Source organism: Beta vulgaris, chromosome 3 (genome assembly GCF_026745355.1).
Source record: "Beta vulgaris subsp. vulgaris cultivar EL10 chromosome 3, EL10.2, whole genome shotgun sequence".
Taxonomy (NCBI): Eukaryota; Viridiplantae; Streptophyta; class Magnoliopsida; order Caryophyllales; family Amaranthaceae; genus Beta; species Beta vulgaris.
In genome coordinates this window covers 6,462,448-6,490,040 of record NC_079204.1, presented here as the reverse complement: position 1 = coordinate 6,490,040, position 27,593 = coordinate 6,462,448, and the positions used below count along the sequence as shown (strand labels likewise).

At 37.0% G+C, this 27,593-nt stretch overlaps 3 protein-coding genes across 4 annotated transcripts; 1 reads left to right on the top strand and 2 right to left on the bottom strand.

Moving 5' to 3' along the window:
* The first annotated feature begins 1,542 nt into the window (after positions 1 to 1,542).
* LOC104888400 (hypothetical protein) lies at positions 1,543 to 10,981 on the top strand. Of its 2 annotated transcripts, none has more exons than XM_010673360.4 (7): positions 1,543 to 1,822; positions 1,977 to 2,058; positions 5,244 to 5,306; positions 6,149 to 6,196; positions 6,909 to 6,968; positions 10,441 to 10,503; positions 10,675 to 10,981. In XM_010673360.4, exons 2-6 carry the CDS (start codon positions 2,002 to 2,004, stop codon positions 10,492 to 10,494), a joined length of 282 nt encoding a protein of 93 aa, XP_010671662.1. In that variant the 5' UTR covers positions 1,543 to 1,822; positions 1,977 to 2,001; the 3' UTR covers positions 10,495 to 10,503; positions 10,675 to 10,981. The 2 variants fall into 2 exon arrangements, with proteins under 2 accessions (XP_010671662.1, XP_010671661.1); XM_010673359.4 differs by having other exon boundaries at positions 1,549 to 1,822; positions 1,988 to 2,058.
* An 852-nt stretch (positions 10,982 to 11,833) lies between these two features.
* LOC104888399 ((S)-8-oxocitronellyl enol synthase CYC2) lies at positions 11,834 to 13,395 on the bottom strand. Its single transcript, XM_010673358.3, has one exon. The coding sequence runs from the start codon at positions 13,393 to 13,395 to the stop codon at positions 12,274 to 12,276; it is 1,122 nt and encodes a 373-aa protein (XP_010671660.1). The 3' UTR covers positions 11,834 to 12,273.
* A 5,118-nt stretch (positions 13,396 to 18,513) lies between these two features.
* On the bottom strand, positions 18,514 to 19,942 carry LOC104888608 (3-oxo-Delta(4,5)-steroid 5-beta-reductase). Its single transcript, XM_010673632.2, has one exon. It carries the CDS (start codon positions 19,807 to 19,809, stop codon positions 18,688 to 18,690), a length of 1,122 nt encoding a protein of 373 aa, XP_010671934.1. The 5' UTR covers positions 19,810 to 19,942; the 3' UTR covers positions 18,514 to 18,687.
* Positions 19,943 to 27,593: the final 7,651 nt, after the last annotated feature.

Sequence of the window (27,593 nt, the reverse complement as noted above, 5' to 3'; positions counted from 1 at the left end):
AAAAATAAAGACCAACTGAAACCCAAAGTAAGTCTAACTGAAGTACAAAAACCAACTGAAAAAAAAAAAGAAGACTAACTGAAAACAAAATAAAGACTACCTGAAAAAATGAAGACTACCTGAAAAAAAATTAAGACTAACTGAAAAAAAATTGGAACCACCTGAAAGTTGTCCGACCAAAGATTATGGTCGGACGAGTCCGACACAATACGTTCTCTTAATTAAATGGGTTATATAGGTTGAAAATTTCAACCCGAAATTAACCTGTATTGACATGTTTAACTCATTGAATGGTGAAAATTATTAAAATGTTAATTGTGGAACACAAATACTGAAAAGAAAATCTAATCATGCATATTGAAAATAAGTTACAATAAAAATTTGATAATAATATATATGTAAATGAATTGAACGGGTTATATGCGTAACCCATTTAATAAAAAGATCTGACTAGGGTTGAGTTTTACAAGCCGTTTAATAAACGGGTTATGTTTGAATTGAAACATATTCAACCCGTTTATTATAAATCTGAACACGAATTTGAACTGACCTAATCAATTAACCAGTCCTACCTATAACGTTTAGTTTTTATTATTCTGTCTAAAAAGAGTTAGAAACCATTCGTTGTAAAATCTACAATAACATGGAAATATCAAATATGTGGACCCCTTAAAACTAAAAACTCAAAAGCCTAGTAAATGATTATGCCACACCAAATGACTGTCATATACAAGTTTGAACAAATCAAAATCTAAGAGCTTTATAATAGAGAAATAATCAAACCCTACCGTTAAGAGGTAAGTGTCCACTTTCAACAACTTGACAATACCCTCAGCCAACCAAAATAAAGGTATAATAGACCTTGTTTAATTTATTTATATAATTAGGTTGAACTTTGTATATATTATGGACCTTTCCACCTCTAAAATGTGAACGTGTTCAAATTAAAATTGCTAAGGACTAGTTAAAAGTGTCGGCGTGTTTAAGTTGAATATCTCCTTCACAAAAGCATTTAAGCAACCTAACCCTAGTTTTAGGATTTTAATTAATATTGACTTTGATATACCAACCAATATATATTTGCAAAATACCCAAAATTCTTTCTAAACTATCAGAACCGAGTGCGTTCATGATACACCCGGGTGTACCATGTGCATGATACACTCAAAGTTATTTTTTGCTTTTTTTGGAACTCTACTTATGTGAATATGTAATTATGTTCATTTGGAGGTTTCAGATGAGCAATGAGCAAATAAATAATCTTGGGTGTAACATGAGCACGGTACACCCGAATGTATGATAAAAATTCTCATCAAAACCACCAAATTCTAACCAAACTCCCTAATATTAATCCTTCTAAAATTAGTGCATGCAAATCTTATTTTATAGTTTATACACTAAATTAGAAAAAAAAAATTGATTGCTTGTTGATGTATATTCTTATCTAACTATCTTACTCCATCTTTTCCTTCATATCCTCATCAAAATCTCTCTTTTTATCTCTACTAGTCTTTTCCTTTACCTTTTTCTTTGCATCTTCTCCTCCTTTTTCTACTACCAAAGTAATATTTGATACCAAACCCCATATTAAACCTTCAACAACAAAAATGAAAACAAAATGTATGTACCTAATCAAATATACTATATAGTATATAGTAATTTTTATTTATATTTATAATCACACGCATCTCTTTTATATATGTGATTGTGTAGTGCTATTTAATACCACAAGTCACAAGTGCCTGGGTGCCACTTATATTCACGTCCCTTTGTGCATTTGTTTGTAGTAGTTTTGTTTCCAGCTTTCATAGACAATTTCAAGGTATTTTCGATCTTTTGTAATCTAATTCTTATTATTAATTTGAATTAATCAAATATACGTATGTTTTGTTTAATTTATAGAATATCATTATTTATTTCTCTCTTTTCTCTTCTACCTCTCTTTCTTCTCTACCATTTTCTCTAATGGAAATGAGGTATGGAGCAGGGAAAGCTGAACTAATGGCGGATTATAATGGAGGAGGAGAAGAGTATTTAACCACGCAACATGTAGATGAGGTAAATAATCATATCTTATTAATTAACTTTTTTTTCCCTAATTTTTCTTTTTCACTATTCTTTCGTTTGATTTTTGGATGAATGCCAACTCTTTTGTAAAAGATATTAATGTAAAACGACTATGACATATGCGACTTTTATGTCAAGGATGTCTTGGTCTAGTGGTTAAGATTGAAGTGCTGTGAACGATAGTTCACAGGTTCGAATCCCCTTTCCCCTTCTTTGTACCACTTTCGTGGCTCATATAGTCATATGGTGACAGTTCGTTCTCACAAAAGTGATAAACAAATCATATAATAGATGTAGTATGATCATGATAACTATGTCTTCGAGATGTATGGATTGATTGATTATTGTTTAGATAATTTTGGAGATTATTGTAGTTGAAATAGTTGAACACTAGAGCAATGTCATGTATTATGATTTTGCAATTAGGTGATACACCAACTAACTACCAACGTCTTTTTAGGTGATTATTGGTAGGGATTGCTAACTTTTAGTTTTTACTTTGTCAATTGTTTTGATGCATAATTCTACATTTTGCATTTGAGGTGAACGCATGAATGATGCCATAACCTCTTAATTAGCTCATCTAATCTCTATTCAAAATGGAATATGTCAACTGTATAGCACGTCAACGGTTAGCTAGATACACAAGGTATATATGTACATGCACAAAGTAAACACAAGGTAATAGATTGGCAAGATATTATTAATAAATTGGTTAAGTTAGTAAATCTTATGCTAATTTTTTTTACCAATTCCAAAAAAAAATTATGAGAAGGAGAGAGAGCTGATCGATAACACCTATTAACATCATCAATTAGAATATTAATAAACTTATGTTTCACTTTCTTGATATTCCATACATATATTAGTACATGAAAAAATGACGTGGACTGACGTCTGACCCAAATATCCTCTTGTTTGAAGAGCCAACTATCGCTTGACTCGTAATAGTGTAATCCTAAAGTAGTTCCACATAAATCATAATAACTAGTTAAACAAGTGACAACATAACGGTATTTGCGGAGAAATTAAAAGTGAGAAAAAAGAAACAAGCCTCATAATGATAACTTAATTTCATTTAGTATGTTAAACAGACAATAAGCCTTAAACAACTGTTTTGATAGACGACATTCCTATATAAAAACTATTTCAAAGTTGGTGTAAAGTTGAAACTCTTTTTAAAAAGATGAGGCATAACTATTGGTTTTTCTTTTTCCCTAAATGTAATGTGCAACATGATTGATCACTTATACAGTGCCACTAATTATTATTCTTTACTAAATATGATTGCATGAATCATGAGGATTATTTAGATCTGAATGCTTAAACTTTGCCACTATGTTGTACTTGTCACTTATGTGTCGTTGCTACGATTATCTTACTTATTTCATCAATTTTGTTCCTTTCACTGTTTCACATGTTTTGCTTCCACAAGAAAGTCCTATCTCACAAATTTGTTGGACAAACTATTCAATTTTCGATCTTTCAAAAAAAAAAAAACTATTCAATTTTCGATATACTAAGAAATATTTGGAGAAATTAAGAAAACTTTAAATTGTTCAGAAAATTTAGATAAGTTAAGAAAAAGTTTTAAAAAAGTAGAGAGAAACGAAGAAAAATTCAGAAAAAATTAAGAGAAGACCTAAAAAATTTTAAAAAATTTAAAAAATTCAAGATAAATATATCAAAGAGAAAATGCTCTAAATGTTTTGAACAAAAACGTTATTAATTAATACGTTCCTCTTTCAGTGCTTTTAGAATCTTGTAAATTTGCATCACATTTTCACATCATTATTTTTTTAAAATATCTAAAATAAATATTTGACGTAATAAGAATGTTTCTCTCAATACTTCAAAAGATGGGCCCATAATCACTAAATCTTAATCTTTTGTGCTCTAAGTAGATTCGATACTTGGATCATGCACCATTGGGCCATTAGTGGACCAATGATGGTGAAGAGGGGAAATATAGGATCACATGTAGCAGGGCCCACATAGGCCCCATGTTTAACCATCATGATGTTGACACGACATAGCCCATGATTGCACATTTGCATTTTACACCACCCAAATTACGTCATCACAAAACCTCATGAATCTTGAATTCTTGATACTTCATCATATTATTAGTTGATTTACTTTAATGAATATTATCTTCATTTGTCTTTCAAACTGTCGGCAATTGCTATGTTTGTTTTATTATCACTTTAAGGCAAATGATACAAGTATGTTTAAGAGTAGTATATAAGAAAGTTGAAAGTATAAGTTAAAATGAGCATAAATAAAACCGGTCAAGATATACATCAAAATTATTTGTATAATATGCGTGTGTTTATTATTGTTTTTTGTTTTCAGTTTTCAAGTTTTTATTTAAACGAAAAACAAAGCAAACGAAATCAGAAAATGTGGACTGGTTCGTTATCGTTTTTGTTTTCACCTTCCCGTTTTCATTTAAAAACAAAAATATGAAAATCATAAAATTTGTTAGTTTCTAATTTGCCAAATGTTGAAACTAACATATTTAGTATAAGTATAACTAATTTAAGTTTATATACCTCGTATATAATTGAGATTCGTAAAACTAAAAATTGAAAACAAAACAGTAATCCCAAATAAGCCTTTAGTCTTTAGTTTTTGCTATCAGTTTTCAAAATCAACTTTTTTTTGGAGTTGAAAAAGCTAAATAAAATAATTTGTATTCTTTTTTTTTATCATTCTTACTTTTCTATACGAGTCTTCTAATGCACGTCTTTAAACTTAATTATCTTTTATTATATATTAGTAAACATTATTACAGTTTGAATAATAATTAAGTACTAATTGACACGAATCAAACAAGACCCAAACGACTATATTTTTTCTTATAAATTGAGAAAATTTCAAAAGATTCTTTTTGAATATGAATTGCGTCAAAATTCCAGGTGAGAAAGAATAAAAAACAGAAAGAGTATATTTTTTCTTTTCTTTAATAATAATAATCTATGTACTCCTATAAATTCAGTCCCTTTAGTACTTTCTATTTATTTTTAGGTCTACGCATGTGAAGTTTGTGAATAAAAATCAATAGGGATTTGATAAATAATCTATCTAGAATTGTTGAAATATATTTTATGTTATTATCAATTAATAGCCTATTTGAACATATGGTAAGAAATGGTTTGATTATTGTATTGCAGCCTTCATCTGCGGATAAGAAATATGGAGGGCTTGTGCCTAAGAAGAAGCCCCTTATCTCAAAGGTAAATAAGTAGCAAAAAGCAAAGTAGACCTCTTGTTTTTATCTTACTTCTAAATAAGAAATTTTAAACTTTAAAGTAAAAAAGTAAATGAGTGTACATTGTAGTGTGTAGAGTAGTAATTTAGACTTTTAGTGCCATTTTTCTCCAATGAAAGATAAAAAGAAATTTACAAATTACAATTCATTATTTTCATTCGCAAGAAAAGTCAGGAGATTAAGTTTGTAAGAATTTAATTTACATGATTGAACGTCAAAATGACATATGATTATATCCCCTTCGTTTCAAAATATAAGGCATGCACGATTTCGAGATCGAATTTTGACTATTAATTGCTCTCAAAGTCTCCATTTACATGGATAAAAAATTTGAAAAATTAATGTTATTATAGTATTTTTCAGGATGAATCCAACGGTATAATTTTTATAAATTTTATTTATCATATTATGAATAATATTTATAGTCAAAGTAAATTTTTGTTAAGCGTGAATGCCTTATTTTTTAAAACGGATAGAGTACTTATTACTAGTATTCTCTTTGTCATTAGTCGAAATTTACTTTATACTATACTTCTCGACGTAGTGACGACTAGTTTGCCACTTTGAGAGGCGCAATGAAAATGGCCTATATTACTATAGGCTTTGCATTTCCTCGTGTTGCAATGCCTTGCTTCATAATTGCGAAAGGGTGAGAACAAGAGATGCATTACTCCATAATTGCAAGTGAAATTTTTATTTTCAAGAAATGTGGGATACAATGCAATTAAATTGTGGACCTTACCTTTTATTTTTGTATGAAATTGTCTTGAGAGTAATAAGTTTGGTGTTATTATGTTTTTTAAATAGGATCATGAGCGTGCTTTCTTTGATTCAGCGGATTGGGCTCTTTGTAAGGTATTTTTTATGGCTTTAGGCAATGTCTTCACTCTTTATTATAAACTCTTAGTTAACACATTGTTCTTTAATCGACAATATGATTCCGAATCATTAATATTCCAAGTGATACAATAAAATACTAAAACTTGTAGCTCATTTTATCTTTTTCATAAAACTTTGCGCATATTGATGTATTAAGATTAGTATGAGATGAAAAGACTAGAGAATATATACGTAACGATAAAACATATAATATCAATTTAATAGTGAGTGTGTTTCATCAAGAAAAGAACGAATAATAACCAAAATTTATTTAGTATCTTTAGTTACACAAGATTAGTAAAAAATATATTAAAGAAAATTCACCACACATCTGTACAAGCTAGCTCCGGGCTAGAAAACTATGAAACCCTATATTTGCCCTAATCCTTCCTTTTTATACGATCTTCATTTTAAATTTCAGTATTTCTGTAATACACTACAACTACAACTTGAATTTGATGCAATTATGTAAACTATGAAACAAAGTGCATGCATAAGCATAACCATGAAAGAAAAGCCCTCATAAAATAATGTTTTCAACTTTCAAAAGAAAGGTAGAGCAATGACAATCTTTTACTCACATTAAAAGGATTTTGAAGACTCGTTGTGATGGTTTGGACTTTGGTATACTTGACAATTCATACTGGTGTCCAGTATTATTTTTTAAATTATTTTATAATTATTTCAGCAAGGAGCAGCGAGCCAAAAAGCAACAAATGTTGTGGAGTCCCTACGCCCAAAATTACAGGTAGTATATATGTTTCATGTGCTAGTGCATGAAAATTTGAATTTAATTTAGTTCTATATAATCTCTATGTAGGACATCATCCTTCGGTTCTCATTCATGATTAGGAGTCAATATATACAAACAAACAGTTATCATAATCAGAGGCTAAAGTATAAGAACTAATTATGCTATACAAAAAGGGAAGATTATTCCGTAGATTACAATACTTGACTATTTCTTAATATATACATAGTCTAACACATCCTCTCAGTCAAAGCGGGAGGTTATCGTACGCTTAGACTGTCCCTGAAATCATCAAAGAGTATGCGCGAAAGACCTTTATTTTAGTAAAAATGTATGCAATTTGGTAACGGGGCGGATCATGAAGAACATGAACTTCTCCATAGGCAACTTCTTCACGTACGAAATGAATGTCCATCTCAGTATATTTAGTATATTTAGTGTGCTGATGCTAAAATGGATTGGCAAAGAGGTATATGACACTAACATTATCACAATACACTAAGGTAGCTTTGTGGAGGGGACAAAGGAGCTCCAAAAGAAGGTTGCGGATTCAACAAGATTTAGAAACGAAATCAGCCACACCCTGGTATTCGTCTTTGGCGCTCGACTTGGACAAAGTAGGTTGTCGTTTAGAGGACCAAGAGAGCAAATTATCACCAAGAAATATACAATAACCGGATGTGGAGCGGCGAGTGTCCGGACACCCACCCCAATATGCATCATATAAGAGATAAGAGAGGCAAGGGAAGACTTGTACAGATGATGACCAAAGTCAATAGTACCTTGAATGTAGCTCACAATAATGCGCTTGAAAGCATTCATATGCTCAACTTTCGGATCATGCATGTGTATCACACATGTTGAACAACATATGAAATGTCAGGCCAAGTGAAGGTGAGATATTATATAGCGTCGACATGCTGGCAATAGTGAGTAGGATCCGAATAAGAATCACCAGTAGAGGCCCCAAGTTTGGCCTTTGGGTCAACGGGGGTGTGAGTCAGCTTGCAGGATGTCTAGCCTGCACACTCTATGATGTCAGCTGCATAATTCAGAGAAACATATATACTAGATGAGGTACGAATAAAAGCCACACCACCAATAAATAACTCAAAGGACCAAGATCCTTCATAGAAAATTCTGCACTGAGAAGAGAAGTGATAGATATTCAGAGAGTATCAAAGAAAGATGTGAGAATGATATCATCAACATAGACCATAATATAAGCAATGTCAGAACCACGACAATAGATAAATAGGGAGTGAACACATATGGCGTGAGAAGCCAATAGTATGAACATAGTCGGCAAACCGCTGGTACGAGGCACCGGGGGGGTCAAGAGACATATAAGATCAGGATCTCAAAATCCCATAGGCTGATGCATATAATCTCTTTCATTAAGATTGCCATGATGGAATGCGTGCTTGACATCCAACTGATGAATGGGCCAAGAACGATATAGTGCAATACTTAGAACAATCTGTATAGTGGCCGACTTAACAATGGGGCTAAAAGTTTCCTCACAATCAACTCCAACCTGTTGAGACCTGCCATCACCTACAAACGGGCTTTATAGCTTTCAAAAGAGCCATCATAATTCTTTTTATGATGAAAAATCCACATAAAACGAATAAGATTCACGTTTGCTAGACGACGTACTAACTCCCACGTCTTATTTTTAATTAGAGCATTAAATTTGTCAGTCATGGCAACTTTGCAATTCGGGACTTTGAGAGCATGGAATAGGATTTCTTAGAAGAGGAGAAATAGGAGGAGAAGTGGAGGTGCTCAAGTTAAAGAACCGTTCCGGTTTCAAAATGCCATGGTGGCTCCTTGTGGTCATTCTGCTTGGCAAGAAAGGTTGGGAATTTGGGCCGACATTAGGGAGACTGGTAGAGAGGTAATCAAGGCGATGTGCGCCTGTGTAGGTAAAGTGGGAGATGGGAAAGGAGAGGGCGCAACAATGGGTTGGGCCAGCGAGACACAAGTAGAGGAGGGAGCAGTGAGGGCCTGAGGGGTGGGCGATGGGTCGTGGGCTGCTAAGGAGGAGATGGGGTTTTGAGCGTGAGTATGTGCTTGTGTTTGCGGCAAAGAGTGCAGGTATTGCACAAGGTAAGGGGAGAGGTCATGGTCCAAGAAATCATAAGAGTGCGAAATAGGTTGATGCAAGTGAGAATAAAGAAATAATTTATGTTCATCAAAGATAATATGGCGTGAGATGATGATTTTCTTACTTGATAAATCATAACAACTTGTACCCTCTATGATTGGACAGATATCCCAAGAAAACAAGGGTTAGATCGAGCTTGCAACTTATTAATAGTGAAGGAGGGAAAGAGGGGATAACATAGACACCCAAAGACCCGAAGAGGCGGAGATGAGAGTAAGTTGAGGCTAGTGAAAAGAATGTGAGTGGTAGAATTGTACTTGAGGACCTTGGAAGGAAGAACATTCAAGAGATAGGTAGCCATCTATAATACATGATACCAAAAAGAGGGGGGCAGGGACAACGACTAGGTTTAACACAGGGAGGAAAACCTAATATGATACCATGTAGGAAATCATCCTTCGATTTTCATTTATGATTAGGAGTCAATATATACAAATAAACATACAATTATCATAATCTAAGGCTAAAGTATAGGAACTAATTATGCTATACAAAAGGGGAAGATTATGTAGATTGTAATACTTGACTATTTCCTAACATATACATGGTACACTCGCTAACTACTCGGATGATCTAATATAGTAAAAGATTGTAAGACTAACTTGCTGGTACGTTTATTGCAAGACTTTAGCCTATATATTGAAGTGTATTTTAATTTGACATAATAACTTTCCATATCGTGTTGGGTTGTGCCTTCGTCTCGACATCCAATGCACAAAATGGTTGTTAGGAGTCATGTCATGCTACCATGTCTATTATACATTTTAGTGCTTTTGTGCCCTAATTTATGCCTGGTGTAGGGTCATGCTTCCTTAGCCAAAAAAAACTAGGTATGTATTTACATATGTCTCATGTCCAAAGCACATAACCGTAGCCATATTCTTAAAAAGTAGTACAAAACAGTAGCTATGTGCTAGATACTTCTTATAATAACTTTTATGAGGTTTTTACTACTTACCAAGGGTTATAATTACGAATAAAGATCATACAAGTTCCTTAAAACATTATGAATTTGAAAATCGTGACAAAATCATGCATTTTATAGTTTTCAATGTTTGTTTTTCGAAGAATTATATTTCAATGTTTACTACTTATTAGTTTATTAGTTGTAATCCTTGGGTGTTCGTGTAATACTTCCAAGTTTAATTTAATTCCCCGATTATATAAGAGATATGATAATTCTCATAAATAATTGTTTTTAAATGTTAAATCAATAAGAAAAGAAAATAAATTACTCATGCTAGATTATCACTTGGGAAAATTATGTCTAAATTTTAATAAATTGATATTTTGTAACAGAGAACACCTCACCAGCAACTACCTCCTCGAAGACCAGCATGTACCTCTGGATGAGATAATTATGTGAGTTTCTCCTCTCTCTTTTTTTTCATTTCATATGTTTGAGTTTTCTTGTTGATCTTCTTTTCTTCCCAAATTATAAAACAATAAGTACCTCTTAATTTCCTCCAAGTTATAAATAAATTAGGGAGTACCTCTTAACTTGATTTTGATGTTTGAATTGTTTGTATGCAGGGTAATGCAGGTAGATTAGTCTTCCATGCACAGCCCACTATGAAGGAATTATGAATACAAGCGTTTAAATAATCAATAAGGCGGCTAGCTTATATATATGGTTTAATGTCTTTTATATATACAAAAACGTTTTTGCTAGTTTTTCCTTTGGGATGAATGTTGGTGTAAATTAAATTTTCCGAGGAAAAAACTGTCTATCCAATGGGTTACTTATCCATTAGAGATAGATACGAAAAATTAGTGGAGTTAACTCAGCATTGTTAATAATTCTTGAATTGTCTATGTTTAATGGATAACAATTAGTATATCCTGTGAATAGATGTATCGATCTCTGATGTGAAGTCTGATTGGAAAAAAAAAGAACACTTTCTTAATTCCCAAAATTAATAAAGTTTAGAAGTCTCAACATATAGAATATATATATATATATATATATATATATATATATATATATATATATATATAATGCGATTTTTTTTCCGAATAAAATAGTACATATATAATGTGAATTGAAAAGAAAAAACATCCAAACCACATGCTAGTTCATACTCCCTCCGTTTCAATTTAATCTACACACTTTGACATTTTACACTATTCACAAATTTCACTTTGACCATCATTTGTGATTTATACGTGGATGAATATATAGTCATGTGGGATCTTGTTTGATTCATCATAACATGTATTTTATTAATATGTACTTTTTATATTTTTATCAAATACAAAAACTAAAAATATATGTACTCAAAGTTTTGCATTGACATACTTGATAAGTGTAAGTGTGTAGATTAAATTGAAACGGAGGGAGTACTAGTATGCAGCCGGGAGCCTTATAGATTTTTTTTTTTTTTTTTTTTTTTGGACATCAAACAAACGTACATGAAATAAAGTAAACAAGAAAGCAATTAAGTGCGGAGTTTTGGTAGTTGTCCTTGTCTGGCACGAGTAGCTAGAACATGAGCCATTTGAACCTGTGAACGGTCGACCTTTGTAAATCGACACCTTATAGATTTTCATTTTCTTTACAATTTGTGTTTAAATTAAAGAAGACAATCCTGCGTTAGGTGACCAATTTAACAAATTTGAACTCAATGTGTGGACCACGAGGCTCTTTCTCTTGTCATTTATTGTAAGCTTTAATCAAAATTTATCTATAACTAATGACAATACATGATATTTGCCTGAGGCAAGTTGGAATATTATTCAAGTTATGGCACCTCCATGTTAAGCTTATGATCTTAACTCGGCCTACTTATTAAAAATATCACGACTCATGAACAGTCAACTTAAACCATAAGCAATCCACAACTTAAACCAACCCATATATCAAAATGATCGTTTAACCCGTTTTAACTTATTTTACAAACACGATTTTGTTGTATGAAAGTAAATCCATAAATACAACAGCTCAAACCACTTAATTTATTTTCTTAAAGTATCACAAGCCTCCATTAAATAAAATAGTCTAACAACAAAACATGTTGTCGTGTCGTGTTTGTGTATGAAAATTAACCTCTAACCAAACTCGTCAAACAAAAAGATCGTGTTAGGTCATATCACTCACTCAAACGACACAACAAGTTTTATTCCAAATCTCAATCATGGTATTATCTTCATATCCCTGAGTTTCCCGATCCAAAACCTCACAGTTTTGAAACTATCAGCATATCCAAAAAACCCAAACTCCTTACTCTTATTCATACTATTAACCATCTGAAAATTAAACCTCGTCACATACTGAAATGCAACAAAGCAAGTAATTTCCTCCATTTTCGTCTTAACCAAACCTTTCTCTTCCACAATTTTGTCCCACACTTCCCCTTTATCTTTCATGCTCTCCACAAGATCAAACAACCCTCCTCCTTCATCCAAAGGCACAAATTCAACCCCAAATTCCTCACACAAAACCCCCCACATCTTCCTCCAACTGAAAACGTCACCGTTTGTACAATTAAACACTTGATTCTTTGCCTTCTCATTAGTAGCACTCCACACATGTTGTTCTCCTAGTACACGTGCGTCAGTCATGTCACAGAAATGTTCCCACGTGTACTTATTTCCAGGATACTTAAACGGTGCATTTTGATACTTGCATATTTCCGCATAAACTGCTAATGTTAGTAAGAAGTTGTAAACACTTCTAGTTGATGCACCTATAATAATCGACGGTCGGTGAATCGAGTACGTTAAATCTGAACCGTACGATTTCACCATGTCCTCAAGGACGTGGTAAAAGTGTGGATATGGTAACCGGCCCATATCTTCATGAAACGGAGGTTTATGTTGGGCCGAATCTGCAAAGCCCATAAAGTAAACTAAGTCAATGTATTGTGAAGTGCCTGTTTGTAAGGTGACGTGGCGGACCTTATTGGGCTGGGTATGGCCCGTGAGAACTTTAAGGACATTGGATAACATAGCAGAGTTAACTTTGATATTATCATCCTCTGTTCGGCCCACGTGAATGGCGGCCCAAAAAACATGGGTAATTTGGGAGGAGAGAGGAGAGAGAGTGGTGTGGGTTTCGTCAAAGTTGACGGCGTCAAAGGTAATGTAATGGTCAACCGCTGAAGAGGGGAACCAAGTGGGCTTGGGCCGACGGGCTGCACCGTAGATTAACCATGGGCCTCTTTGGACTGTTGGGCTACGCAGGGCTTGGGCTATACTAAGGCCCGCCATGCCGGTGACACCTACTATTAATGCACAGTTTTGAGTGGTGGCCATGAGAGGAATTATGGGCTTTTTGCTTTGTTGTGTGTTGAAGATTGAAGTTAAGCTTTATCATTAATGAAGTAAAAGTAGGAACTAGGAAGTGATTAATATATAATGCAAACGAAGAACAATAGTTTAAGTACACGGAACTACAATAATTCCTCCGTTTCAAAATAGATGATACATTTTGACTTTTTCACTATTCAATAAGGTTTGACCATGCATTATTTACTACTGGTATTAGATAAAATCGAATGTTATAATGTAATATGTTGTTGGATTTGTCTTAATGTATATTTTCAGAAAATCAAAATTTTATACTTTACTCTAATACATAATTAAAGATATTAGTAGTCAAAGTAGTGCATCGATAAGCGTTTTAGTCAAAATGTATCATCTATTTTAAAACGGAGGAAGTATTACAATTCTAAACATCACTTCACAAATCGTAATAACTGCGGAGGCAATTTTAAGGTTGTATGTAAACATTAGGTGGGTGGATTATGGTTTGTCGTATTACTAACACAAAATAAATATTTGTCGTATTTGTACACTCAAAAAGTTTAACCGTCTATTTTACGATGGAGGATCTACGTTGAGACAAGGGGTGATAATTATTAGGCCAATCAAAAAAAAAATTAATAGCTTACCATTTTTTTTTTTGAGTGATAAAAAAGATTGTATTATTTATCTACTTCCTCCGTTTTTTTATAGATGCTACATTTCCCTTAAATGGAAATGTCATAATAGATGCTACATACCATAAATGGATTCCTTTTCACCATAAAAATCTTAAAATACTATTAAAAAGTTGGTGGTCCCCACCTTCTCTTTTAAAATACTCATACTTTTTCCTTAACAAATGTTTTTTTATTCAAAAAGTGGTGGTCCCCTACTTTTTCTCTCTACCTTTCTTAAAAACCCCCCACTTTCTCTATGTAGCAAGAATAAAAACACGGAGGAAGTATTCAATAACTCCAAATTACGATTCTCACCACCTATCGGTGACACTCCAAGACTGAAACTTTGGAGTTTCTCATTGCTTATTGGGTAAAAGTAGTTTTTATAATAGCGGTTGCCGGTTAACGATCATATTAGAAGTAGATGCTAAAATTGTTTTTAGTAGTTGTTAGCATTTGAAGTCTTTGGATCCAATTACTCCATTTGTTTTATATTCCGACACATTTAAGAGAGGCAAGTCTTCCACTTGCTTACGAAATTCTAACCCTCACGAAAGAAATAGTAAAAAGTACGTCTAAATTAGTTCATTGTGTAGATTTAATATCCTCAAGGTTACGTGTATTAATTCTATTTTCATATTACTGACTAGGAAATTGTAGTTTTCACTTTTCATATACAATTGTTGACGCAGTCGGAAACTATGGAGATTACCAAGCATTAATCTCGAATTAAGAACAAGCAGATTCACAAGCGATGAATCTGTAAAAACTCCGGAATCCACCAGAAAGAGTATAAATTCTGTGATATTATTAAAAGTCAAAAACTGCCTCCAAACATTGACCTAATAATGTTTAAATACGTTAAGCAAAACCCTAAAACGAAATCAAGGAAATAATTAAAAAGCTTATTTCGGGCCTTAAACGGACCCGGATGGCCTAAAACGCCTATACGTCACGGCCCATTTTCCGCAAAACAGTTCAGGCCTTTTTCCGCAAATCTTTTTCGAACTTTTCCGCTAGTCTGCCTACGTCAATTGTTCTTGAACAAATCAGTAGAAAACAAAAAAGGTACTCTTTCTAGCTAGCTAGTAGCAATCAATATTTCACTTGGAGAAAATTTTGGCTAATTGATACTGTTCTTTTTCTCTTCTGCTTTTTTTTTTCTCAGTCTAAGGGTCTGTTTTCCCCAGTTTATTTCCAGTTCAGTTCAATTCAGTTCGGTTCAGTTCAATTTAGTTATGTTCTGTTCAGTTCTGTTCAATTCACTTCAGTTCAATTCAACTCTAGACAATACTTTTACTCTCACATATCACTATTCATTTCAGTTCAATTCAATTCAGTTCAGTTCAATTTAGTTGTTTTATGTCGAAGAGAACAGGCCCTAAGAATATTCAACATATTAAATGAATAACTAGTGTAATATGTAAAATTGAGACTTTGAAAGAAATAGAAGTTTTTGCCTCTTAAAAAAAATAGGGACGACAAAAATATTTGACTAGTTTTAAAAACCACCTATCAGATACACACTCATTCAAACAAAAATAGCCTACTAACTCAACGTACTCATTTCTTTAAGGAAATTAGGTTCAAATGAAGCAGATACAATAATCAAAAGACGCTTAAAACCTAAAATGCTAGAGTCTCGACTCTTGAGTGCAGAAGATACAACCTAAAATCATGAACAAAGAATACAACTTAGCTGAGAAAGTGTATGGGGATTATGTCCTTGACCCATGATTGTAGTTGTACGTTCTACAGTGGTAATGATCACGACAATCATAGAAGTAAGAAGTGTAATCAGTCACATAATAGCCTTGTTAGATTTATATGTAATTAATAGGGAGGATCTTAATTAGGACTGGTAGGAGTTTGGAGTCCGATCTTGATAATTTTTTTGCATTAATGCGTATGTTGTATGAAAATCTTGTACCGCAAAGGTTAATGTATCAACTTTTAATATAATGTTTAGGCTCGTAACACTTGACCCTCTTACGGCTCGTTTGGTAGTCGTTAATAAATTGTGGTAATGGGACTGAATTTTAAGTGTAATTTTATGGGATATTCTATATGGTGGCCTCCTATTTTTAAGTTTTTTATGTGGTGGCAGGTCAAAAAAAATATTATACCAAGTGACCTTCAACTTTGAGAAATTATACCTAGTGACCTTAGTGGGCTAGCCTATTCTAACCTCAACCACAAAACAACCAAACCATCACCACAAACACCCAACCATTATTCTACCCATCCAAAGAACCACCACTCCCACCCAAACCCCACCTCCCCGAAAACCCCCACGAAACCCAATCACCCAGCTTCACACACAAACCCCACCACCTTGACCCAAACCCCACCACCTTGACCCAAACCCCACTACCCTAACCCTAACCCAAACCCCACCGCCTGACGAAACCCCACCACCCACGAAACTCACCCCGGCAAACCCGCGTCGACGAAACCCCACGCCCACAAACCCTCTACCCAGGAAACCCACCACCTTGCCGAAGCCCACCAGCCAAAGATCCAGCTTCTTCACCGACCCGGAAACCCACCCCGCAAAACCACACCCTGAAACCCCACCCTCACAAACTTACGAAACCAAATCATATTCACCCACCGCTGAAACCCCTTACCCACAAAACCCACCGCCCACAAATCTGGTTTCACCACAAACCCATAAACCCACCCACCTGAATTCGCATAGAGAGAATCCGCAGAGAAAGAAGAAAAAAGGTGGTGGCAGTGGCTGGTTGTGGAAGAAGAAGGTGGTAGCGGTGGATGGTTATAGAAGAAGAAGGCGGTGCCAGAGATTGGTCGTGGCGGTGGATGGTTATGGAAGAAGAAGGTGGTGGCCATGGCTGGTGGTTGGTTGGTAGTGATAAGGTGTTGGGCTAAGTGAGAAAAGATAGGGTTTAGTTATTGAACCATTAATTACTAAAAATTGGTCACTATGTAGAAACTCCTCAAGTTAGGAGTCACTTTGTATAATATTTTTTTTGCTTTGCCACCATGTAGAAAAAGTGAAACTTGGAGGCCACCATATAGAATATCCCATTAGCATTACCATGGGAATGAACAATGATATTTTTCGCAAATTTACACACAAATTCATTCCCATTACCACCATTTATGAACAACTACCAAACGGGCCATTAAGGTTTTACCTTTCCTTGCGCACTAGGCCACTAGCTTATTCATATGCTATTTACAATAAAAATAGGCTATGATATGAGCTGTAAGGACATACTAGACATCTGAATCAAATCAATATAACAAAGAAAACTTTCAAGAGAAATATGTCAAACTACTATTTATAAAGGATTTGCTTCAATAGCTAGATGAGCTCCATAGTCCATCATAATGATTTGCCTCCTCTTTTTCTATAAGTAAGTGACACATTCACAAGAAAGATAACAGATAACTGCTCTGCACCTCACAAAGAGTTAATGGCGTTCTTCCAGAATCAGCCTGATAGAACGTGAGAGCGAGAATCCGAGTAAGAAAGTCCAATTCTTCTTGCAATTCTTGCTAATATTTAGATGTAGAAGTGAGCAGGGTTTTGAAATAAATGGAAGTTATGCGACAACAGAGATATTCAACTTGTTAATCAAATTCACACATTCAAACATAAAATTAAGCTGGCTTGCTTCAATTCTAACTTCTTCTTTTTTCCCACCTGGTTCATCGGAGCTTTGCTCCGATTACACCCGAGTCCGGTCCAGGTTGCACACTTGGCTTTGATGGCCATGATGGGTGAGTCTCCAACAAGAGTTTCTGCATACAATGAGGCTTGAACTCGATACTTTCCTCAAACGATATCAAGTTGTTTAGCACTTGAGCTTACTCTGGTTAGTGTTGGCTTCTAACAACACACTCAGTTTTATAAGGAAATCACGTCCAAATGAACTAAATACAATAACTAAAAACGCATGTAATAACTCTACGCATTACAAATTGCACTATAGAGGTTAGAGATAGTGTTCTAACAATTAGTTATGTTATCATTGTACAGTTTATGAGAAAACTTAATTATATTCATGAGCTGCTATTTATACATTACACAGGTAATTAAGTAAATACAAAAATATACCAAGGGATATTTTATACATAGTTGTAAGTTATAAACGTAAATAATACAAAGATATTAAGATATACATCTAATGTTATAATATCTCAAGGCTATAATCAAGGACAAAACGACAAATCATATCAAGGATAATAATTAGGGAGATAATATCAAGGCTATAATCAAGAAGATAATATCAACGATGATTCTTGATATTATCTTCTACAATCATACCATGGTTATTTATTTTTATCTTTTTATTCATATGAGCCACAAAGGCAGTACAAAGTACAAAGAAGGGGAAGGGGATTCGAACCTGTGACCTATTATTCACAGCACCTCAATCTTAACCACTAGGCCAAGACATCCTTGGTTATCATACCATGGTTATTAAACTGACGGTTTGATCACAATTCACAACACTCAACAACTCAATACTACTACCGTACTATGATACGTACCATTAGAAAGCCAATTAAAAATTGTGTACGATTGACTAAAGTGAATACTTAGATGGAACCATTGAGAATTCCCCAACAGGTTTTTTATTCCAATTCTTTATCATAGTATTATTTTCATGTCCCTAAGCTTTCCAATCCAAAACCTCACACTTTTGAAGCTATCAACATAGCCTAAAAAACCAAATTCCTTACTCTTATTCATACTACTAACCAGTTGAAAATTGAACCTTAACACAGTCTGAACTGCAGCAAAGCAAGTAATTTCCTCCATCTTCAACTTCACTAAACCTTTTTCTTCCACAATCCGATCCCATACGTTCTCTTTATCTTTCATCTCCTCCACAAGATCAAACAACCCTCCTCCTTCATCCAACGGTACAAATTCAACCCCAAATTCCTCACACAAAAAACCCCGCATCTTCTTCCAACTAAAAACGTCACCGTTTGTACAATTAAACACTTCATTCTTAGCCTTCTCATTAGTAGCACCCCACACGTGTTGCTCCCCTAATACACGTGCGTCACTCATGTCACAAAAATGTTCCCACGTGTACCTATTTCCAGGATACTTAAATGGTGCATTTTGATACTTGCATATTTCCGCATAAACTGCTAATGTTAGTAAGAAGTTGTAAACACTTCTAGTCAATGCGCTTATGATGATCGACGGTCGATGGATCGAGTACGTTAAATCTGAACCGTACGATTTCACCACGTCTTCAAGCACGTGGTAAAAGTTTGGATATGGTAACCGGCCCATATCCTCATGAAACGGAGGTTCATGTTGGGCTGCATCTGATGGACTCGTAAAGTGGATTGGGCCTATGTATTGTGAAGTTCCCGTTTGTAAGGTGATGTGGCGGAGCTTAATGGGCCGAGTATGGGCCGTGAGAACTTTAAGGACATTGGATAACATAATAGAGTTAATTTTGATGTTGTCTTCCTCCGTTTGGCCCACGTATATAGCGGCCCAAAAAACATGGGTGATTTGGGAGGAGAGAGGAGAGAGAGTGGTGTAGGTGTCGTCAAAGTTGACCGCATCAAAGGTTATGTAATGGTCAACGGCTGAGGAGGGGAACCAAGTGGGCTTGGGCCTACGGGCTGCACCGTAGATTAACCATGGGCCGCCTTGGGCTGTTGGATTGCGTAGGGCTTGGGCTATGCTGAGGCCCGCCATGCCTGTTACACCTACTACTAATGCACAATTTTGAGTGGTAGACATGTGAGGAATTTGAGTTTTGGTTTTGTGTATGTGAAGTAGAACAAGGAAGTGACTGACAACTGAGGAAGTGAATTAGTGAATAATATTTAATGGAAGAAACGAAAAAGAAGACTAGTGCACGATCAATACTATTAATTTATCACAAAGTAAACATGTCGCAAATTGCAATAAGTGCCAAGCCAATTTGGAGGTTTGTAACTTTGTATGTGTAGGCATAAAATTGTTATTATATGCCATGTCACACATTAAAGTCAAATGTTGACTTGTATTAATAAATGATCTTCTAAATTAATTAATTTGGGTTCACCATTAAACGTGGCCTATTTTTAATTAAATCATTTATTATTGAGTTTTGGACTCATTAAATGAAAGTTGGACTATGTCTGTGAGGCCCAAGAGGCAGGTCAAGTGGAAACCCTAGGGTTCTCCTAACTCTATAAATAGAGAGCTCCTCCTCATTTGTCAGAGGAAAAAAAAAGAGAGAAGACTAAAAAGAGAGAGAAAGCTGCTCCAGAGTTCAGAAACTCTCCTACTCCACGCATTCAAATCAAATCAAATCATCCAATTTAGAAGAAGAACAACAAGCATCAAAGCCGTTCTATTCTAAAAAACATACTTGAAGGAGATCAAGCCGGAGCCCTCATTCAAGAAAACAAATCATTCGTGGAGATAATCAGTGGATATTTAATTTAGAGATTGTACTCATAATTTTACATTAATAAAATTATCATTTGTTCACATATTTTGATTCCATTTTGCAGACATCTAAAATTTGTGTTTACAAATTTTTGGCACGCTCGGTGGGACATCTCTACCACTCATCTCTTTCTCCAAACAAAGTTCAAATCTTTTCCAAGCAATGACACCAAAGAAGAACATCTCTCATCCTGATGTGGAGAATCCTGATCAATTCCAGCGAAAATCCATGACTCTGGGTGATTTTATTGATGATGTAACCCTTGGTTTCCATACTAGGGGTACAAGAAGGCTGCTATCAGGAGTGCTGCTTCAATTGCGCGCGGCATCTATACCTACCAAATTGCGCACTAAACCAAGTCTTTCATCCACTTCGGAATCATCCATGGCGCCATTTTTCCTTGGAGCGCGTGAAGTTGCTGTATTCAATGCAAACCTTTCACACATGAGAAGTCAGATTCAGATGATGCTCTACTCGAAGGGTTCTCCTCGAATCCCCTGTTTTGAACCAAGGAACGTGCCCGACGATGATGATGATTGTAACAGTGGTTTCTCCTCCTCATCACATCCGTCAATTCTGCATCTGTTCAAAGCAATGCAAGAGCCCGACGTTGCTACTGTCATGGTACATGAAGCCAAAACAATTGAAGAACAATTGGTCGAGATGAAGAATCTCATACAAAGGATGATGAAGGATGGAGAAGAAAAAGACGCCCAGATTGCTGCCTTGCAGAAGAAGCTTGGAAAACGCCCTAGTGAAAGTGATTCGGATGCCGACAGCAATCAAAGCCGCGGATCCAAACATAGCTCGAAGGGTGAAAAGCCGATGGTGATGCAGTAAGTGTTCAAAAATCCAGGATATGATAGCCAGTGCGCTCAAAATGCAATTGGTTGGAGATTCTCATGGCAATTATCGTTACGTAAAGCCATATACCAAGCGGATTGACAAGATGAAAATGCCAAGTAGCTATCAACCTCCAAAATTTCAACAATTTGATGGCAAGGGAAACCCTAAGCAGCATATAGCACATTTTGTGGAGACTTGCAACAATGCTGGGACCACAGGAGATTTGCTTGTTAAGCAATTTGTTCGTTCCCTTAAGGGAATCGCCTTCGATTGGTACACAGATCTTTCACCAGAATCCATCAGCAGTTGGGACCAGATGGAGGAAGAGTTCATGAACAGATTTTACAGTACGCGTCGCATAGTAAGCATGACAGAGTTAACCAAGACGCAACAATGGAAGGACGAGCCTGTTGTTGATTACATAATCGATGGCGTGCTCTGAGTCTAGAGTGCAAGGATCGCCTGTCAGAAACTTCTGCTGTGGAGATGTGCATTCAAGGTATGAAATGGGATCTTTTGTACATTTTGCAGGGTATCAAACCAAAATCTTTCCAGGAATTGGCAACAAGGGCCCATGATATGGAGCTTACTATCGCCAACCGTAAGGAAGTTCTTCAGAGTACAAGAAGGAGAAGAAGGACTTCAAGAAGAATGACAAGCCTTTCAAGAGTTCTGCAAAGGAGTCTTTTGCAGTCACCACTACGTCTGCTCCGGTGAAGATATCTGCAAAACCAAAAATGAACAAAAGAAAGGGTCATTTGTTAAGAATGGTAAGAAAGATAGACTCACGTTGAAAGAATTGCAGGCTAAGAAGTATCCCTTCCCAGATTCTGACTTAGCAGGAATGTTGGAGGATCTGCTCGAGAAGAGAATTATAGAATTGCCCGATTCAAGCGACCAGAGGAGGCGGGAGAACATCTGATCCGAACTACTGTCGTTACCACCGTTTGGTAAGTCATCCTATCGAGAAGTGCATCACACTGAAGGAGAAGATCATGCAACTTGCCAATGACGGGAAGATTGTTCTAGATCTTGATGATACGGTGGAATCAAATCATGCTTCAGTTATTTTGGAAGCCTTCCCATCAACGACCAAGTGAAGCAAATAAGACTCATTCAGTTCGGAAGTCTGGAGCCAGTCATGGTGGAAGTGGTGGATTTCGCGTGCACATTGCATCACGAGTATTCGGATTTGGCTCCCATGCCTCATGAAGAAGAAGAAGGCTGGACTTTAGTCACAAAAGGAAGCAAAAAAGAAGGTGAGCCAAAGCACAACCTCTTCGACAAAGAAAACGACATCAAAAGAAGAAACATCCCAGACGCTCTAAGGTGAAGAAGGAGCAAAACCAACTAGGAAATATGATGTCTTACCTATTGATCTTCTTGAACAGGAGGCACGAATGCCCATCACCTTAGACGAATTCTTTCCTGAAGAATACTTCGAAGAAGTTTCAGTCAATATGGTGACCTGTGACGTGGAGAAGAAGGAAAGGAGCAAGGTGGACAAAGCCATCTTCCCAAAGAAAATCTCAATCATGGTAATGATCCTGTAAGAGACGCCAAAATTCTTGCATTGTTGGAAACAGTTCCTTCACGTATGGGATGGCGACAAGCTCTTTCCCTCCCAGAAGAAATGCGATTTGCTCTTGCACGCGCCATAGAAAATCCTACTCATTATACATCTAAGGAAAATATTGAGCAAGGAATTTATGACAACCATCCTGATCCGTGTGCAGCATGCAGCGCAGCCTTGGCATTCACAGATGCTGATCTTATGTTGGGGTCAAAACCCCATAACAGACCACTCTTTGTTTGTGGGTATATTCGAAAGCAAAGGATCAACCGCATTCTTATTGATGGAGGGTCCGCAGTCAATATCATGCCTAAGGCTACTATGGAGAAATTGAAGATCACTAGGGAGGATTTGTCGGAAAGCCGCTTGATGATACAAGGATTCAATTTAGGAGGTCAACGAGCCATGGGGATGATCAGAGTTGATTTGTCTATAGGGGAGATGATGGCAACCACAGTCTTCCATGTGATTGACTCGAAGACATCTTATAACTTGTTGTTAGGGCGGCCCTGGATGCATGAAAATGGCGTTGTGGCATCAACCTTGCATCAATGCCTCAAATACTATAGAAATGGCGAAAGAAAGGTAAGTGCAGATGTGAACCCATTCTCTGAAGCTGAGTCACATTTTGCCGATGCGAAGTTCTATATTGAGCAGCAGGAGCCTCAAGAGGTCATGCCAGTAGAGATTGCATCTACAGGAAAGAGTGTTGTTGTCAAGCAAGAGCCAATCAAGGCGGAGTTTCATTCGAAGAAGCTTGCAGTAGCAGAGATCATAGAGATTGATGAAAGCAAGGATGAGAAGGTCTCTTTGAAAGAAGATGTAGCCAATCTACCTCAACGCGCCAGTGCTGCGCTATATTCCAATGTCGAGGCGTAAGAAAGGTCAATCTCCTTTTGCACAATGTGGGGGCAACGAAGCAAAAACGAAACCTGTACCCGCAGGGTGAAAGAAAACAAGTTATTTCTGAAAGAATGACTTTACCAGTGCAAAGATAAGCGACTCAAAAATAAGCAGCGTGCCACTTCCGGGGTTCGAGAAATCATCAGAAACGCCAAGCGCGAGAAAAGAAGGTTTTGATCCGGTTGCGTATAAGCTTATGGAGAACTCTGGATACGATTTCTCTAATCCAGAGCCTATGGGGAAGGTCATAGAAGCTAAAGCTTATGGCCTCAGCAAGACTCAGCAAAATCTCCAGAAGCAAGGAGAGCGTGTTTTTGTGAAGAAGGTTGGCCTGGGATTCACGGAATCTAAGCCGGTTAGAATAACAGCACGACGAAGACCAATACAAGCAACACAATACATTGCAGTTGAAGAATTGGAGGAAAGTGAAGGAGAAAATACTTTGCCAATCAAGATGGAATCTGTCTTTGACAGGATTAAACCTGCTTCGATTCAACCACAATGTCGGTGTTTGACAGGCTTGAAGGACGAGAAAAGTCTCCATCGTCAAGTCGATCTTTCAACGGTTAGCTGGAAGGCGCAAGGATGCAACACCATATTCATCTAAAAGAAGCGTCTTCAACAGACTGGGAAAAGACACGCAGTGCAAGAAATCTGTCTTCAGTCGAATTGGAGAAAGCAAAGTTAATTCCAAACAACAATGGCGACGGAAGGATGTAGTAAAGGTGGAAGGTGAATTCAAATTGGAGAAGGAGGTCAGAAGTACCATACCATCTCGAATGAAGCGTTTCTCAACTTTAGAGGTAAAAATGGGCAAGTCTCTTACTGTGCGAGGCCACACCATAGTTCTCACAAATCAAAAGCCCTCTATTGTCCAAAATGAAGGGTCAGATGAAGAAACGGCCGCCTCCTGCAATCATGTCACGGTTTGTGAAGCTGAAGGCCAAGATGAGGAAGTGGAAACGGCCGAGGCCCCAAAACACTCGAAGATGGAGGTCAGTCCACAGTCGATGATCTAAAAGAGTTGAGTCTTGGCACTCCAGATGAGCCACGACCAATTTTTGTCAGTGCATTGCTCACCCACGAAGAAGAAAAGGCGTATCTTGAGCTACTCATGGAGTATAAAGATGTCTTTGCATGGAGCTATAAAGAGATGCCCGGGTTAGATCCAAGAGTGGTAGCATCGTTTAGCCATAAAGAAAGGGGTTTCATCAAAGAAGCAGCCTCAAGACGCTTTCGACCTGAGTTAATACCTGAAATTGAAAATGAAGTTAATAAGCTCATCGATGCAGGTTTCATTCGTGAAGTCAAATATCCTACATGGATCGCAAATATTGTCCCTGTGAGGAAGAAAAATGGTCAGTTGCGTGTATGCGTAGATTTCAGGGACCTGAATGATGCGTGTCCCAAGGATGATTTCCGTTGCCAGTCACTGAAATAATGATTGATGCTACGACCGGCCATGAAGCCTTGTCTTTCATGGATTGCACTGCAGGTATAATCAGATCCTGATGGCTCAGAAGATCAAGAAGCAACAGCTTTTCGCACACCAAAAGGCATATTCTGCTATAAGGTGATGCCCTTTGGCTTAAAAAATGCAGGAGCCACCTATCAACGTGCAATGCAAAAGATCTTTGAAGACATGATGCACAAGACGGTTGAGTGCTATGTCGACGATCTTGTTGTCAAATCAAAGAAGCGAGGCGATCATTTACTTCACTTGCGTAACGTGTTTGAGAAATTGCGTAGGTATCAGTTAAAGATGAATCCTATGAAGTGCGCATTTGGGGTCACCTCTGGTAAGTTCTTGGGATTCGTTGTGAGACATAGGGGAATTGAGATTGACCAATCCAAGATCATAGCAATCCAAGACATGCCACCTCCACGAAATCTTAGAGAATTACGCGGACTCCAAGGAAGGCTAGCCTACATCCGACGCTTCATCTCAAACTTAGCTGGGCGATGCCATCCCTTTAGTCATCTTATGAAGAAAGGTGCTCCATTCGAATGGGACGAGTCATGTCACAGGGCCTTCGAAAGCATCAAAAAGTACTTATCTACACCTCCGGTCTTGGGGGCACCAGTTCCAGGAAGGCCTCTCATTCTCTACATCGCAGCTCAAGAAAGATCATTGGGGGCATTATGTGCACAAGAAAACATGAAGGTAAAGAGAAAGTCTATACTACCTTAGTCGAACATTGGTGGGCGCAGAACTGAATTATTCTCCCATTGAGAAGATGTGTTTAGCGTTGATTTTTGCCATTCAAAAATTGAAGCATTACATGCAAGCACACACCGTGCGGGTGATCTCCAAAGCGGATCCCATAAGTTATCTTGTCAAGGCCAGTATTGTCCGGACGAATCGCGAAGTGGGCAATTCTCATAAGCCAACATGACATTGTATACGTCTCTCAGAAGGCGATTAAGGGGCAAGCTTTGGCGGATTTCTTGGCGGATCATCCAACCCCGTCAGATTGGGAACTCTCAGACGATTTACCTGGAGAGGAAGTCTTCTATATCGACATCTTGCCACCATGGGAAATGTACTTTGATGGCGCTGCGCGACAAGATGGTGCTGGGCCGGAGTGATTCTTATTTCTCCTGAAAAACATATCCTCACGTACTCTTTTGTTCTTACCGAGCTTTGTTCCAATAATGTCGCTGAGTACCAGGCGCTTATTTTTGGACTTCAAATGGCCAAAGAGATGGAGATCCAGGACCTGGATGTTTATGGAGATTCCAAATTGGTGATACATCAGCTGCTTAATGATTATGATGTCAAGAAAGAGGATTTGATACCCTACCACAGACATGCTTCACAATTGTTGGGGACATTTCACAGCGTCAAATTACAGCACGTTCCAAGGAGTGCCAATAAGATGGCAGACGCACTTGCTAACCTTGCAGCCACATTGGCACTGGGGGCAGAAGAAAGCATGTCAGTCCCGGTTTGCAATCGATGGGTGGTGACACCTCTTGAAGATGGAATAGAAGAAGGTGCCAATGCAGTCTCAGTTTATGAAGTAAATGTAAATGATTGGCGTCAACCACTCATAGATTACTTAGAACATGGAAAGTTGCCAAGTGATCCTAAACACAAGACGGAAATTCGACGACGAGCTCCGCGCTTCATCTACTACAAGGGACGCTTTATAGACGTTCATTTCTTGGAACCTGGTTGCGGTGCCTTGGAGACGAAGAAGCGATCAAAACATTAGAAGAGGCTCATTCAGGAGTTTGCGGTGCCCATCAAGCTGGTCCAAAGCTTCACGATCGGATCAAAAGATTGGGGTATTTTTGGCCAACCATGGTTCAAGATTCCATGGAATTTGCAAAAAGATGCGAAGCTTGTCAGTATCATTCCAATTTCATTCATCAGCCTCCGGAGCCACTGCATCCTACTGTGACATCTTGGCCATTTGAAGCGTGGGGTCTCGACGTTGTTGGTCCAATCACACCAAAGTCCTCGGCCGGCCACGCCTACATCCTCGCAGGCACAGACTATTTCTCCAAATGGGCAGAAGCAGTTGCTCTTCGAGAAGTTAAGAAGGAAAATGTCGTTGATTTTGTTCGAAATTACATCATATATCGCTACGGTGTACCTCGTTATATAATCACAGACAATGGCACACCATTTTGCAACAGATTGATGACAAGTCTCTGTGAGAAGTTAAATTTGCACAACGTAAGTCCTCGATGTATAACGCTCCTGCTAATGGGTTGGCTGAGGCTTTCAACAAAACACTTTGCACTTTGCTCAGTAAG

Coding starts and splice junctions, on each gene's coding strand:
- LOC104888608 (XM_010673632.2), bottom strand. CDS start 19,809: ATGTCTACCACTCAAAATTGTGCATTAGTAGTAGGTGTAACAGGCATG.
- LOC104888400 (XM_010673360.4), top strand. CDS start 2,002: ATGGCGGATTATAATGGAGGAGGAGAAGAGTATTTAACCACGCAACAT. Junction 2,059..5,243: donor CCACGCAACATGTAGATGAG/GTAAATAATCAT, acceptor ATTGTATTGCAG/CCTTCATCTGCGGATAAGAA. Junction 6,969..10,440: donor CCCTACGCCCAAAATTACAG/GTAGTATATATG, acceptor ATTTTGTAACAG/AGAACACCTCACCAGCAACT.
- LOC104888399 (XM_010673358.3), bottom strand. CDS start 13,395: ATGGCCACCACTCAAAACTGTGCATTAATAGTAGGTGTCACCGGCATG.